The sequence below is a fragment of the Misgurnus anguillicaudatus genome, chromosome 5, assembly GCF_027580225.2.
Source record: "Misgurnus anguillicaudatus chromosome 5, ASM2758022v2, whole genome shotgun sequence".
Classification (NCBI taxonomy): Eukaryota; Metazoa; Chordata; class Actinopteri; order Cypriniformes; family Cobitidae; genus Misgurnus; species Misgurnus anguillicaudatus.
Genome location: NC_073341.2, coordinates 7,720,454 through 7,735,515, shown reverse-complemented (window position 1 = coordinate 7,735,515; position 15,062 = coordinate 7,720,454). Strand labels below are relative to the sequence as shown.

General features: G+C 36.9%; 1 protein-coding gene across 1 annotated transcript; it reads left to right on the top strand.

The window, feature by feature from the left end:
• The first annotated feature begins 592 nt into the window (after positions 1–592).
• On the top strand, positions 593–13,858 carry LOC129414906 (cytosolic sulfotransferase 3). The gene is made up of 8 exons (XM_055169026.2): positions 593–753; positions 1,487–1,622; positions 5,490–5,618; positions 6,216–6,316; positions 10,788–10,914; positions 13,045–13,142; positions 13,265–13,439; positions 13,527–13,858. The coding sequence occupies exons 1-8, from the start codon at positions 730–732 to the stop codon at positions 13,637–13,639; spliced, it is 903 nt and encodes a 300-aa protein (XP_055025001.2). The 5' UTR covers positions 593–729; the 3' UTR covers positions 13,640–13,858.
• The last annotated feature ends 1,204 nt before the right edge of the window (positions 13,859–15,062 follow it).

Here is a 15,062-nt window from a genome sequence, read left to right as displayed (position 1 = left end):
GACGTGGATTGTTTACAAATACAACACTGAGCTCGCCGCGTGCTACAGGTACATCCGCTTTCTCAACGAATTTACCGGTATTTTGATACTGATGTGTGAATGTCTTACTGGAAAAATAACGGAACGCCACTGCGTGTGTGAACAGCACATTTTTGTATTTACTGGTAAATTAATTCTGGTAAATTCATGGTAATTTACCAGAATTACTGTGTGAAAGAGGCTAGTGTCATCTTGGCATTAAACATTACATAATTGAGCGAATGAGGTAATGATAGTTGTCACAAACGTGCCCAAAATCTCCTTCATGTTCACGGCACGTGCCATGCCATGATTATGAAGGTGTTATCTTATGAACACCCCTTAAAGTAAAGTGTTGCCAGTGTATTTTTTGCTGTTTTACTTTGTTTCTATGTCAGTACAATATATATTACTGGTGTGCATGTGTGCGTGCGAGTGCAAGAGGCTTACAAAAGTCTGATACAAAACAGGAACAGCAACCAGATTACATCTGTTATTATGATTGTGTTGAACTGAATGGAGGGAGGGCTATTTGAACTTACATAATGTGGCATTCGAGATTGAGTGCAAAGTAGAGAGAGAAGAGAGAGAGAGAGAGAAATATGAACTGTGAACTGCAAACATAAGAACAGAATGTAGTTGAATGCGGAAGAGTTTTCAGCAGAAAGATTTAATGAGAACAGAAGATCAGAGCTATAAGACTTCATCATAATGGAAACCCCTGACATGTCCTCGGTGGGTAAATAAAACTATTTTCTAATATTTTCTAATATAATTGAAAAATTGTTGAATTATAAAAAAACTGCCCAGGTAAAAAAGTAAAGTATAAAACAAGTATGCTTCTACTTGTTGTGCTTTATTTAAAGAGTATTTAATATGTACTTTTTAAAGTATACTTTTAGTGTATGCACAAAACGTACTTAAACACACCTATAATTTGTGCTGCAATATGCCTTTTTAAGTGTACTTCCATTAGAATGGCGATACAATGCAATTGTACTGTAAGGGTGCTTAGTTGCTCATGAATCTTGATCTTCAGTAGTGTATTTTAGTGCACTTGAAGTTTAAAAAAAGTTGTTCCATTTTAGTATACTATTTACACTTGAACTGTAGTCAAATAGATGTTAAGTTGAAGTTAATACATAATTGAATACACATATACTTGGGTTTGACGAAAATAGTACAAAATGTAGAAAATGTAGCAAACCTCCTACATTACTTACATATATAACTTATACAGTTACCAAATCAGGCACACATGGCACACTTCTTAGCAAAGCAGGGTCTGTCAGTAAAAATAAAGTATGCCATCTTTTGGGGTTTACTACGTCATTTTACCTTCAGTGTCACTTCGTGTGTTTCGTAAAATTTAAGACCTCAGCAAATGATCATCAACATTTTTTAAAAATATTTTGACAAATGATTATTATTTTAGTGAATCTTCAATAGTTTGTTTTCAATACTGCAGCTGATGCTATCTCGGCCGGAGCTGATTGACTTTGAAGGCATTTCTATGATCAATTTATTCACTGACAACTGGGAAAATGTGAAGAACTTCCAGGCGAGACCAGATGACATCCTAATCGCTACTTACCCTAAAGCAGGTGAGTGTACTGAATGAGGTCAGTTTTGCCACCTTCAATACAGAAATATAAGGGACACCTGCCCCAACGGGGGCCACACCCATCAGGGCCACGATGACCACGGTCCCAATGACGTGCCAGTGGTGGTATATCATAACTTAAAACATGTTTTCATAAAAGTATTAAGATTGATAGGTGATAAAAAAACAAAAAAACATTACACTATCTGCCTTAGGAGATGATTGAAGTATGAAGAACTATAAGAGTGCTCGGATTTTAATTCCCCAACTAAACTTCGTGTCAATCATAACCATGTGATCAGTTAATCTGGTCGGGACTTTTGTAGTGTTTGTCCAGAGAAGATTTTGTTACATCCGGGTGGATATCAGCGGTTACTCAGAAAAGATTGAGCTGCGGTGGGGTTAGGTCACCTCAAGTGACAGCATCTAACGAAGACACCGCATAGAGAGGCAGAGCTGTAGATGTAATGCAACACATAAACTACAGATAAGAAAAAGAGCCATCAAAGTGCCCAGGTTAAGAAATGAGGAAAGATGAGAAGAAATGTACAGAAGATAAAAGTATGTATACTGCTATATATAATGAAGTATAATATATGTAGCTTACTATTCAAAAACACCAGTGTTTCCCATACATTGATTTATTTGTGGTGGCCCACCACAGAATCAACACTGGCCCCCACAAATAGAATTTTCATGATTACCATTTACATTTTTATTTCACTATTTAAAACAGCTTAATTCGGCTTAAAATATAATTTGATAATACAGATCAAATACAGATACAGATCAAAGAGTAGAAGTGAAACATATTTCAGGTGCCAGCACTAGATCAAACGCAAACACGACATGATGACGTCACATATATGCTAATTAGCGGGTGACTTCATCACCACCACAGTCTCTCAAAATCCTGTGGGAAACACTGATTACACATAAAGCAGTATTTTTATTTTGTTCTGTCCAACTAGCTTACCCATTAAAACGTTATAGGATCACTTTCACTTATTCATATTTTTCCACGTATAATAAAAAATTAATTAAAACTGAAATAACGTAATGAAGTCAGTACTATGACTGAAAACAATCCAAAATAAATCAAAACAGAAACACTTACTGGTGGTAATTTTTTTGTTATAGTTTATAAATGTATACAGGAATTAAATGTGTTAGTTTAGAGCAAAGTTTTAATAGGTCTTAGTTATTTAAGATAAGGTTAAGAAAATACTTACTTACTTTTATAAAATAATGTATATTAAAAAGTTAAAACCACTGCTTAAATATTTTGAAGTATTATTATACATTAAATAATAGAAAATAAACATGATATTTACAGAAATGGGTTAGTACTTTTTTAACGTTAAAACGATGAAATGTCTGTCTTAGAAATGGCCCCAAGCCAATTTGAGATTGAGACCCCTGGATTAGGGGCTATTTAGGGATGTTTTACTATAAATATAATAGTTTTATATTAATATGTGTTGCTAGGCCGCCACAGCGTCCAGGGTCACAGCAGACAGTGGGGCTTGTCGCTCAGTGTGTGACTTCCTTGTGGATCTTTTTTTGGGAAGCTTACTGAGTTTAAGGAAGTACCACTGTGTTTAAGGGAAATTCATGCAGATTGAGCAGGGTTCGGCTGTATGTTGTCTGGAAACACATAATCCATGAAGCACAGAGTAGGGCGTTTCACTCAATTCAGGCCGACGAGACCACCAATGTTGCCACACAGTGCCAAATTGTGCTGGTGCTGCTCTACAGTACATCAGTGTTCTTCACTCCCAATCCTGGAGAGCCGGTGCCCTGCAGAGTTTAGCTCCAACCTTAATCAAACACACCTGCAAGCTAATCAATGTCTTCACGATAACTAGAAAATCACAGGTAGGTGTGTTTGATTAAGGTTGGAGCTAAACTCTGCAGGACACCGGCTCTCCAGGATTGGGAGTGAAGAACACTGCTCTACATTGATGGAAAAACCAACATACTGGCCTGTGATTATTACCAGTGTTGGGAGTAACGCATTACAAAATATAATATATTACGGTAATATATTTGTTTTTGCTATAATGCAGTAATATAACGCATTACTGATAAAAAATTGGTAATATTTTACTCGTCACAGTCTTAGTAACTAGCGCATTACAACAATGCATTTCAAAAATAGGCCGTGTTATTTTTATTTTTGACCAATGCGCGCGACCAGCATCCAAACAGGAAAAAGCTGCGGGTAAAATAACGTTCGTATTTCAGTTTCTGGGTGCTGTATGCAACTTGTTCATTTTTACTTTCATTTTGTATTTGAACTGCGATTTGGGCGCGGTACGCGTAGACGCGTTTCTTAAAAAGAGACGAATCTGGGAAGTCCGCGGCTGTACAAACATTGACTAAAGTGGTCGCAATCAGGTCACCTCAGAAGTAAAGAGACTTTTAAAAACACTTAAAAAGCTTGCCAGTAAAATCCATATCAACAGCACCAATGACAAGGTAAGCTATGCTTTGGTTAGTCCATATACATAATAGATTGCTAGGCTACTCCTATGCTATCTACAGTTTTATTACAAACAGCAACCTAAACTACAATGTAACATTAGTGTAGACTTAAACATGGTTATCTAAATAGTACATTTAAACATCACTTTTTAAAGTTTTTACCAGTCTTTGTATGGGAACCTATATTCATTGTTTGGGAAAAAGCAGTCTTTCTCTGTTAGCCTACATGTAATCCTTATATTGTACTGAAATGAGCTGTATTCCTTGAGGCCTTATCCTCCAATAGCACTTTTTGATAAGTTGTGTCAACCCAGTGCATGCCAGGTTTGTGCTGTGAATCTGAATTTAAAGTGAATTAAAGAAAAGAAATGAAAAGAGGTTGCGTGTCTTGCCATGTTATTAGGCTATAGGTTGCATTATAGTGTGCTCTAGCTCTATTGTGTTTGGTATGTGTACCATAATTTACCAGACTTTTACCAGATCATTTGTCTATGTTTATGATTGTGACAGTGATTTTTACTGTATTTTGCCATAAGTCTTCACTGTGCCTATTCAAAGCTCGAGGGCTAACACATAACTTTTAGATTTATAAGCAGCAATAAACTACATTTTAACATTTTATAATGCCTAGTCATACTTCTGTTATTTTGATAAAAGTAACTAAAAAGTAACGGTAAAGTAGTGTAACTCATTACAGTTCAGAGACAGTAATATTGTAATGTAACTAATTACTTTCAAATGACAGTAATTTGTAATATATAATGTATTACACTTTGGAAGTAACTTTCCCAACACTGTTTATTAGTGATAATAAACAAACATTTAACTGAATTTTACGGATTCATAATACATTTATTGCATGCTACATGTAACAGCTGACTTAAAGGCGGAGTCCACGATGTTTGAAAAACGGTTTGGAGAAGGAGACGGGCCGACTACCAAAACACACTTATACCCAATCAAATCAAATCAAATGCCGGTTTGCGTATGTTTGGGGCGGGTCTATCAACAGAAGCTCCAGATTCTATTGGGGTAGGGGTGTGTTTGTTTAGGTGATTTCAAATATCAACATTGGCTTTCAAACATCATGGACTCCGCCTTTAAGCTGTAACATTTTCAAAATTTTAGCTAAGCAGTAACGATACAGTGCATTGTTAGAGTCCTGCATTACAACAGCAACGGTTTGATTTTAAGTTTGTTTGTGCCCCCCAAATTATTTTAGCACCAGCCGCCACTACTGCAAAGTTACATCAACAGAATCATCATACAATCCACACTGTAGTTTGTGAACATCTCTTTCCCATGTTTGCCAGTTATTATTATTTAAAGTTTATTAAAGGTATAACTATCATAATCTTTTTTCTCTTCACTGTTCCACTAGGTACCACCTGGGTTTCTTATATATTGGACCTCCTGTATTTTGGAAAAGATGCTCCAGATCACCAGAATTCAAAGCCAATTTACATAAGGGTGCCATTCCTGGAGTCATGCTTTCAAGTTATTCCAACAGGTCAGAGATCACAGTATAACTCACTTCATAAATTCAATCATGATTTTTTCCATCACAATTAGTATTATTCCATTTTAAAAATGGCTTGACATTCCATTAAGGTAATATAAACCAGATACATTAGAAGTTCTCACATGAATAAACATGTTTTCATTTCTTTGGAATGCCCCTCTCTCAGAAATACGTATTCCAAAATCCTTCCTCATATTAACTTAAATGTAATATTGATTCTGAATTCACTCTACAATCTAAAAACATTATGGTTTATTTTCAACAATTAACCATATTTTGGGTTTAAATAACACAGCATGGATTAAATTACAACCCAGTGGGCTGGATTTGTCCCTTTTTGACCCAATGCTGGGTTGAAAATATCTTAGTATTTATTAGAGTGTATGTACTGTCCAAGTCTCTCAACAACCAAGCTGACAGGCTTGTTAAATCAGGGGCGAATTTTGGCCTTGGTGTTTATCTGTTTAACAGGCCTGCTGCACTGCTAGTTTCTGTCATATGTTGTATTGTTTGGATGTTGGTGTTGTGTATGAGGCATCTTAACCAGCTTGACTTGTAATCTAGAACAACATTTCTCACTTTCAGGGACAGAACTTGCTAATAATCTGAAAACTTCTCCTCGCCTCATCAAAACTCATCTACCTGTTCAGCTGGTGCCTAAGTCCTTCTGGGAACAGAACTCTAGGGTATATATATTTATAAATAAATAAATATATTGATTTTTCCTGTTTATAACATAAGTCTGTGTTGATTTCCACCACACTGTTACACTCCCATGTCTGCTTCCCAGTCTGTTTATCTCGTTATAAACTCCTTTTGAACCCTATACCCCATGACACCCCACAATTCCTCACATGCCAGCCATCATCTTCACTATTAAAACTTAATTTATATGATTCTGTTACCCTCTGTCATTGTCTATTCTTAGTGTTGTTTAGTGTGCATTCCATTCCTGTCTGCCTTCATTTATTATTAACCCTCTGAGGTCTAAGGAGTTTTTGGGGACTGGTAAAGTTTTGACCTGCACTGACATTTGTGCTTTCTTCAGTTGTTAAAAACATAATAATGGCCAAAGTCTGATAATGCTGTGTTCAGCTCAAACTGAGCCACAATATTATATGATCAGCATGTATGTACATGTTTGTATTTGTGAGAGAAAAATGTTTATGCATGGTTTTTGAAAAAGCTAAATTTTTAAGTCACACAAAACCCATACTAAGCATGTTTTCACAAGACTTTTCAAAACAAGACTTAGCAGTTTAAAGTTTTTTCTTTTAAATGATGTGAGAATAATTTTCCTACTCATTCACGTTAAGCAATATATTGATCTAGAATTTCTAAGCCACTTTTTGCTGAGAAAGGCCATATGCGAGAAGGCGTTGAAGCTCTTGAATAGTCTGTGATTGACACCTGATGAAACAAAGACTTGCACAATGACCCGCATAATGAGCCTTGTAGGCAGGAATGTAAGAGGAAACCACTTTTTCTGTAGTAAAACCATGATAAGGTTTACTTGTGAATTTATAACAAAATATTTTAATAGAATGCAAACACACACATTCTGGTTTCCATGTTTTGTGGGGACATTCCATAGATGTAATGCATTTTATACCGTACAAACTATATATTTTATTCCCTAACCCAACCCCCTAACCCCAACCGTCACAGAAAACTTTTTTGTACCTTAGATTTTTAATAAACATCCTTCTGTTTGATTTATAAGCTTGTTTCCTCATGGGGACCTCAAAATGTCCCCACAAGGTTACACATTTACTGGTATTCCCATCTTTGAGGGGACAATTGGTCCCCAGAACGTGACAATTACCATGTACACACGCGCACACACACACACACACACACACACACACACACACACACACACACACACACACACACACACACACACATTATATAAATATATTCTATTAAAATATTTAGTTATAATTTTACAAGTATACCTTATAAAAACCATGGTTTTACTACAGAAAAAGTGCAACTATGTTTTTGGCTACAAATACTATAGTAAATCATGGTAAATTTAGTAAGGGATAAAGTGTATTGAGTTGTTATTGAACTCTGGTAAAAGCAGACCTGCCAACCTTTACGCATTTTGCGTAACAGATACGCATTTAGACACCAAACTACGCTGCTACGATTTGTCACTTCAAAATACGCGAAAAGCCTTTGGTGACTTTGATTTAAACTGTATGTGCATTTGCGCACTAGGCAACTCATCTATGAGTGTCTATGAGTCTACCGCATTGGGCAGCAACCTGTTGGGAAAAGACGACGTCGACCAATCATAGCGCTAGTTTTAAACTCTTCAAACCGGAGAGCGGGGAGCCGTCGCGACTCGCAATGAATAACGAAAATAACGAAATTGTTCTTCATCTCGGTCCATCTTCATACTGTGACTTGTTTTACAAGGGAGGATGGTTCTAAACACCTTTTTTAAAGGTAAATGGGCAGGGTATGGGAATTGTGAATTGCATCCACTGTAATAAGCCTGCCAACCAGGGGCGTCTAGACCCCTTTTACTGTTGCACGTGCCCTAGTGTAAATCTGTTGTACCCATGTCCTATGTTGTGCCTCAAGTTTAAGTTTTTAGTTTATTTGCCAGTATATTCATTGTTAATCGCGGCAAAACTGAGCTATATGAACCGTAATTCACGGTTGTAAACGCGGTGCCGTCCCACAAGACAAACTGGCGCGAGCACGCAGAAATCGATGTCCGCGAGCGGAGCGTCTGTGTTTACTTTTTGTAGCACTCAGCCGCCGCTCACTCAGAAGAGCATGTGAGGCACGCGAGAAAACATGACAAAACAAAAGTACGTTTCTGTTACTGGCTCCTGTCAATGTACATCCGATTTTTTTGTGCAGAGCAGGGAAATAGAAGCAGGAAGCATATGATGAGGGAGGTCAAACGAACTATATGCTCAGCCAGTCAAAACCAAGTATAGAGGTTTGCATTATTGCTGAGAAAAACAATGTTTGTGTACTGTTCTGTATTGTCAGATATGAAATTACTGTTTAGTTCACTAGATCTACTTTAGGACACTACATAAACAGTTGGCATCACTGCTGAAAAAAAAGCAGTATACCAGCAAGACCAGCATATGTTGTGTTTTGTTGCTGGTTTGCTGGTGACCATCAGCATAGACCAGCTTAATTCTCATGATGGTTTGGAGCTGGTTTAGCTGGTGGTCATCAGCATACCAGCACCACCAAGACCAGCATATGTTGTGTTTTGGTGCTGTATGCTGGTGACCACCAGCTAAACCAGCATGAGAATTATGCTGGTTTATGCTGTTTTTTCAGCAGGTTTAAACACTATGCAGATAATATACACAAAAGGATCATCCACATATGTTTTTTATTGTATTAGCAGCTAAGTAATGTTATTGTAAATTTTTGTAAAAGACTCATTATCATCAGTACTGTAGAATGCAAATCAGCTAACATGCCATTTATGCATTAAAACATATTAATTCTATTCATGTTAGGTATGTTAAAGAAAAAGTAGTGGTAGGCATGCTGTGCCCCATTAGAGGTTCATGTCAACATGCCTGCTGGGATATAAAGCAAGGATATAGCATGCTATTTGTGGATTGTTATTTAAAATGTCCCATGTATTTAAGACATATGCCATAGTCGTTTTTGTTAAATAGGCATATTTTGGGGGATTGCCTTTTAATTAAAATAGTTCTTCATATCCAACTTGTATGTTGAAAGACTAGAAATTGTGGTGAGTGGGAACTATGTGCTTAGTAATAAGTTGTAGTAATAAGTGATAAGTGAGCATGTGAACTCAATCACTACTGATCAGCAAATGTTCCTGACCTCGCGCCGCGCCCCCGGGATAAGTTGCTACTCAAAAAAATTTTCCAAGGTTGGCAGGTCTGTAAAAGTACTGTTTACAAGTAAATAAGGATTTAAATGTTATGTTTGCTGCGCTCTGATAAAACAACTCAGCACAGCAATGAATGGAGAAACTGGATAAGTGATTTATTGTGGGCGATAGCTAGGCATATGTATTGTCTGCTTTTCTACTTCAATGGCGCAGAGCTTGGCAATCTTGTGTTTGTTTAGTTACAGTACATTTTCTATCTAAAATAACTTCACTGAGGGAGAGAGAACAGAACATGCATCACGTTTATTTTCTTAATTTTGCGAAAAGCACAACATTCTGTTTTTATTGGGAGCGGACACAAAAAACGGACACTTTAGCATTTTAAATTATGTATAAATAATATCTGTATGTCCAAAATAAGCAGAGTAACCTAAGTCACTTTGACTGAAAAATAAAGAGTTTGCCGTTTACGCCTGACAGAAGAACGGATCATTAAAATAATTTCTAATAGACCCTGCCAACCACCTGCTCCACAGCTTCCAGTACCCATATGCTTACTCGAACTCTGGTGCTTTGAGACCATCTTCAGGAGTGGGTTGGATGACACCCTTACAGTCAGGTACCGTAGGTTCTCTCAAACAATACCTGGACACTGTGTTGTGGCTGTGTGGATCAATGGCAACTCCAATTCCCAGTCCACTCTAGTTCTCCTGGCACCATCAGTCTTAAGCACCAATGCCACCAGCTCTAAATCCTCTTAGTGGTCCCCTCAGATGCAGAGCCTGCTCCAGAGTTCATCAAAGAGTCCGCTCCTGAATCCGCTTAACTTCCTGAGCACAGCTACGTGCCCACTCACAGCTAAAAGACAGCTCTCCTTCATGAATTCGGCCACAAGCCCGCTCTCAGCCACGGACATTGTTGCAGTTTTAATTTTGCTTTGGATATTGATCTCATGCTCTTCCATCACATTGGAATGTTTTAAACTTCAATAGCGCTGCACAGACCTTTCAGCATATGACATCAAAGTAAAGCAAGAGGGTTTAGAGACCAGTGCTTACTAATACTTGCTACTTGCAGAACTTCACATAGATCACTCTGAGCTGCATTAAGTTAAATACACACTTACCACTAACTTTAAAATATATATATTTGCTACACATGCTTTGCTTTGGCAACATAATGTAGAAGTAAACGTGCATCAATTGAAGAGCCCCATTAGAAAATCAACAGAAAAAGAGCTTTATTAAATTATGTGTGATAGCCATTACTGCACTTCTGAAATTGAATTATTTTGTCTTTCATTCTAGGTTGTGTATGTAGCCCGTAATGCGAAAGACAATGCAGTTTCCTATTTTCATTTTGACCGAATGAACATGGTACAGCCTGAACCGGGTGATTGGAACCACTTCTTACAGAAGTTTATGGAAGGAAAAAGTAAGTTAAACAATTGTTAATGTAACAAATCAAAAAATTTAATGGTATTTGTCAAATAAAATACAACTCTAAACTTTAAGGGTCAGTTTTCTGAACAAGTCCCAGACTAAAATGTTTGAGATGTCTTAAAGCTGTAGTCTACAATGTTGAAAATCAGCCGAGAAAGCCTGAGACGGTTCGTAAGTTTTAAAAAACTCATCCCGCCCCTCTGTGCTACCTGATCCCTCCCACCGGGAAACGACCTGAACAACGTCACTCAGTCAAGCTGTGATCACCGGTAGTAAACATCGGAACAGAGATTTACAGAGCAGTAAACACATAAAGCCTTGAAGGAATTAACACTTACAATTATGACTGATTGACGTTATTTACTTTCACAACAACGTTTGGCATACGTTTCCCCTCCTGAGCCTCGTTTCCTCTGGTCAAAAGTGCAACCTAGCGCACACATTAATTGCACAATAATTATTAGTTAGTATTGCTAAGGTTTTGAGTAATTGTCATAGCAGCACAAAGCGCAACTTGTTCAAATTGTGATCGGCTCGAAAAGAAACCCGCTCGGCCTATTGAAATTCAAGCACTTTAATAAATATAATTACTTTGACCCGTGATACGCGCTGCTAAATGGCAAACATTCCAATGCCGACCAGCAGCATGAGCATGTGTACGTAAATGAACTGTTAATTCTGGTGTTATTTGCAATGTTTATGCTTTAATCGGGCAGGAAAATGGATTTATAAAAAAACGTTAAGGTGAGTGTGTCTACTGCGTTCTGTTAATGACACGGGTATAAATAAAGTTTTTTTGACATTCAGCTACACGGTCAGCGTTATTTCTCTAAATAAGTTGAGGTAACTTGTAAGTTTAGATAACATAAAACCAATAAATTATTGCATGCACATACGGTACAAAGTATGATTATTCATTTAAATTTCAGAATGAGGACGTTTGTCATTAATACTAAATATGCTGCGGTATGTCTGAAGATCTGATACTGTAATGAAGATGAATGTATCATAACTGATTAAAAACTAAAATGTACAACTTCCAGTAAATAACTATGTACATGCTTAGGACGTTTGTGTTGTAATAATGTGCAGGGTAACTTCACATATAAAAACGAAGAATAGTAAAGTGATGTTTTATCATTAAAATCTGATCGCGTCCATTTATTTAATAGAATGTTTGGGTATACCAACATGGCGGCGCGGTGGCTTCACAGTTGTGATGTCATGCGCAATCAAGTCATTTATATAGATCATTGGTACCTGCTCAACCAAAAGTCTGCCATGAGCATGTTGTCAGACTGATATAAAGATTTTTATGTAACACCGCACACCATAAAAGTATAAACAAATGCGTACCTGCTCAACAAAAAGTCTGCCTTGTCAGTGTCGGTTTTCAGTCCCATATCTCCTTGAAGCTTCCTCCAACTGTCAATGGCGGACCCTATATTAATTCGACTTTGAGTCTGGCGTTTCAGTCTCTGTTTATATCTCTGCTCTTTCTTCTACAGACTTTCTCTTTCTTCCAAGCAGGGGCCGCTTGCTGCTGTCGGTTTGTTTTTTTTCCATTTGTGAGCTGTTGCTACTTTGCTAGCTACCATACACTGTCAGAAATTTCATGTTGCGGGCAGGGTGGGGTGCGATGGTGTGGAGACGCGAGCGCAAGGTGGAGTTTCAAGTGGAGCGGGGATTGGATGAGAGCAATCGACCTTCTCAACTTATCTGCCGCTGTACACCCAATAGAGTGAATGGATTTTTTTCATTCTTTTTTCTCTTCATATTGTTAGGATTTTACTGTAGAACCATAACCAGCATCTAAACAAGGTTATTAATAATGAACAATCTTTGAAATTCTAGACCATAGTTTTAACAAAAAAACTGATTTATTTGTGCCATTATTTGTGTCAAGATGCACACTAGTAATGTTTTTGTAAGCTATGTAAAAAAATTACCTAATAAAAGTGACCTAATAAAACTAAGGCCTTGATCTCTAAATGCTAGAAATTGATTTTAAAAGGATCTTATAACTAGTACACTTTATGTAGAGTAAATGTATTCAGAGTATCTACTGTGTCCAAAACCAGTCTAAAACTATCATCATTTAACCTCAGCTTTCACCCCACAGATGTGTTTGGTCCATGGTATGACCATGTCAGCGGATGGTGGGAGAAGAAACAGACATATTCTAACTTACTGTACTTGTTTTATGAGGATTTGGTTGAAGTATGTTTCTTTCATATAGTAATATATTTCAAGACTTGGCCTTCATTTTGTCAAATGAATGTAGAAACTGATAAATGAGGGCCTCTGTGTCTATAGTGTAATTTGTTGAATTATTTCCTCAGGACACAGGACGTGAGGTGGACCGTTTGTGCTCTTTCCTGGGATTATCAACTTCAGCTGAGGAGAGAGAGAAAATAACAAAAGGAGTTCATTTTGATGTCATGAAAAACAACAAGATGACCAATTATTCTACAATCCCAGTCATGGACTTCAAGATCTCACCCTTCATGAGGAAAGGTTAGAAAACATCATCTACATTTGTCCGACTGTAACAGAGGGTTCTGCCTTTCAGCTGATTTGCTTCTCTTTGTTTGTGTTCAAAAGGTAAAGTTGGAGACTGGAAAACTCACTTTACTGTGGCACAAAATGAAGCGTTTGATGAGGTCTACAAACAAAAAATGAAGAACACCACTGTCAAGTTTAGGACAGAACTTTAATGCTTGCTAAACATAGCTCAACAATATTCACTAAATTTGGCTCATTTGTCTGACTAAAGGCAAATTTTGACTCTATTTGATTTACAGAATATTTTATATTAAAATACAATTCTACAGTATACCAATGATAGCAAGTAAGCCATATGTTTGTAGGACAGGTGTTCAGAAGATCAGCATTTGGTTTGCTTGTGGAGATATCCATAAAAGACTTAATTTCTCTCTGTCGTCCTCTCCCAAATTCCAGTTCACTGAAGGTCTACTGAATCTATCTAATGTCATATACATTGTATGTTGTGATGCCTCTAAGGTTTCATCTACATGTTTGATGTTATTTTAAAGGCCATGGTGCGATGCTTAAAAATGTCTAATTTCTATAATTCTAAGAGAAAGTATATCACAGTTTAGAATTTAAGACATAATCTGTACTAATCCTAGAGGTGTCTCCTCCTGAGGAGATATAGATTACAGATGGTTAACAGTCCCATTTGGTGCTCCTTCAGGTCACAAGAACCTGACCAACCAAATCCTGATTTGGGACTTTTATGATTTTTTTGTCTCATCGGTGTAGATGGCTCAGCAAGAGACTGAGAATCTTCTTACACAACAGTGTGTGTTAAAACATCAATGGGTTTTCTGTATTCAGAATCGTCTTGCACTCGTTGTGTATTCTAAAATAAGGAAAGTGTCAGGACTCTGCCTTGAAGTCTTATGTTGTATTTGTATTTTGTCATGGTGGCAGGGTTCTGGGGTGTATTCCAGAAAGCAGGGTTAACTTACCATCAGATTAACCCTAAACTTTGGGTTGATCAACCCCAAACTTGCTTACTCTGGGTATGTCTGTTCCAAAACAAAGTTTAAGAGTTGGTTCAATCAACCCGCTGAAAGTAACACAGAGTTAACACGCGCTCACGGTAACAACATAAAGGCATTGTCAATGGATCACAGATTTCACGAGTCACCATGGAAACGTCAGAGAACTTAAAAGTTTTTAAATGAGAAATAACATTATAAACCAATACTTTCTGTCAAAATCAACATTAATGTTATATAAGTTAATATAATATATAATTACAAAACAGATGAAATTAATTAATACGAACCTATTTTACCCCATTTAAGTCCAATATTATATGTGTCTTATTTAAAAGCCTGTAAAAATAATAATAGATTTTATATATGATTTTAAATATATTAATTATATCTAATTAGATATAATTAGACATAATCAAGATTATCTTTTCTCTTACCAAAATTAACAATGGTTTTACTACAGTTAAAACCATGGTAACCACAAAATAACCATGGTTTTGACAACCATGGTTTTCAAAAACCATAGTTAAACCACAGTTAGTGTAGTAAAACGTCTCGGTTACGGATGTAACCCTCGTTCCCTGAAGGAGGGAACGGAGACGTCACGTCGTGA

Bases quoted from the DNA above. Each gene is read 5' to 3' on its own strand.
- LOC129414906 (XM_055169026.2), top strand. From the start codon at position 730: ATGGAAACCCCTGACATGTCCTCG. The intron at 5,619-6,215 runs GTCAGAGATCAC...TCTCACTTTCAG, and splicing joins CTTTCAAGTTATTCCAACAG to GGACAGAACTTGCTAATAAT. The intron at 10,915-13,044 runs GTAAGTTAAACA...TTCACCCCACAG, and splicing joins GAAGTTTATGGAAGGAAAAA to ATGTGTTTGGTCCATGGTAT.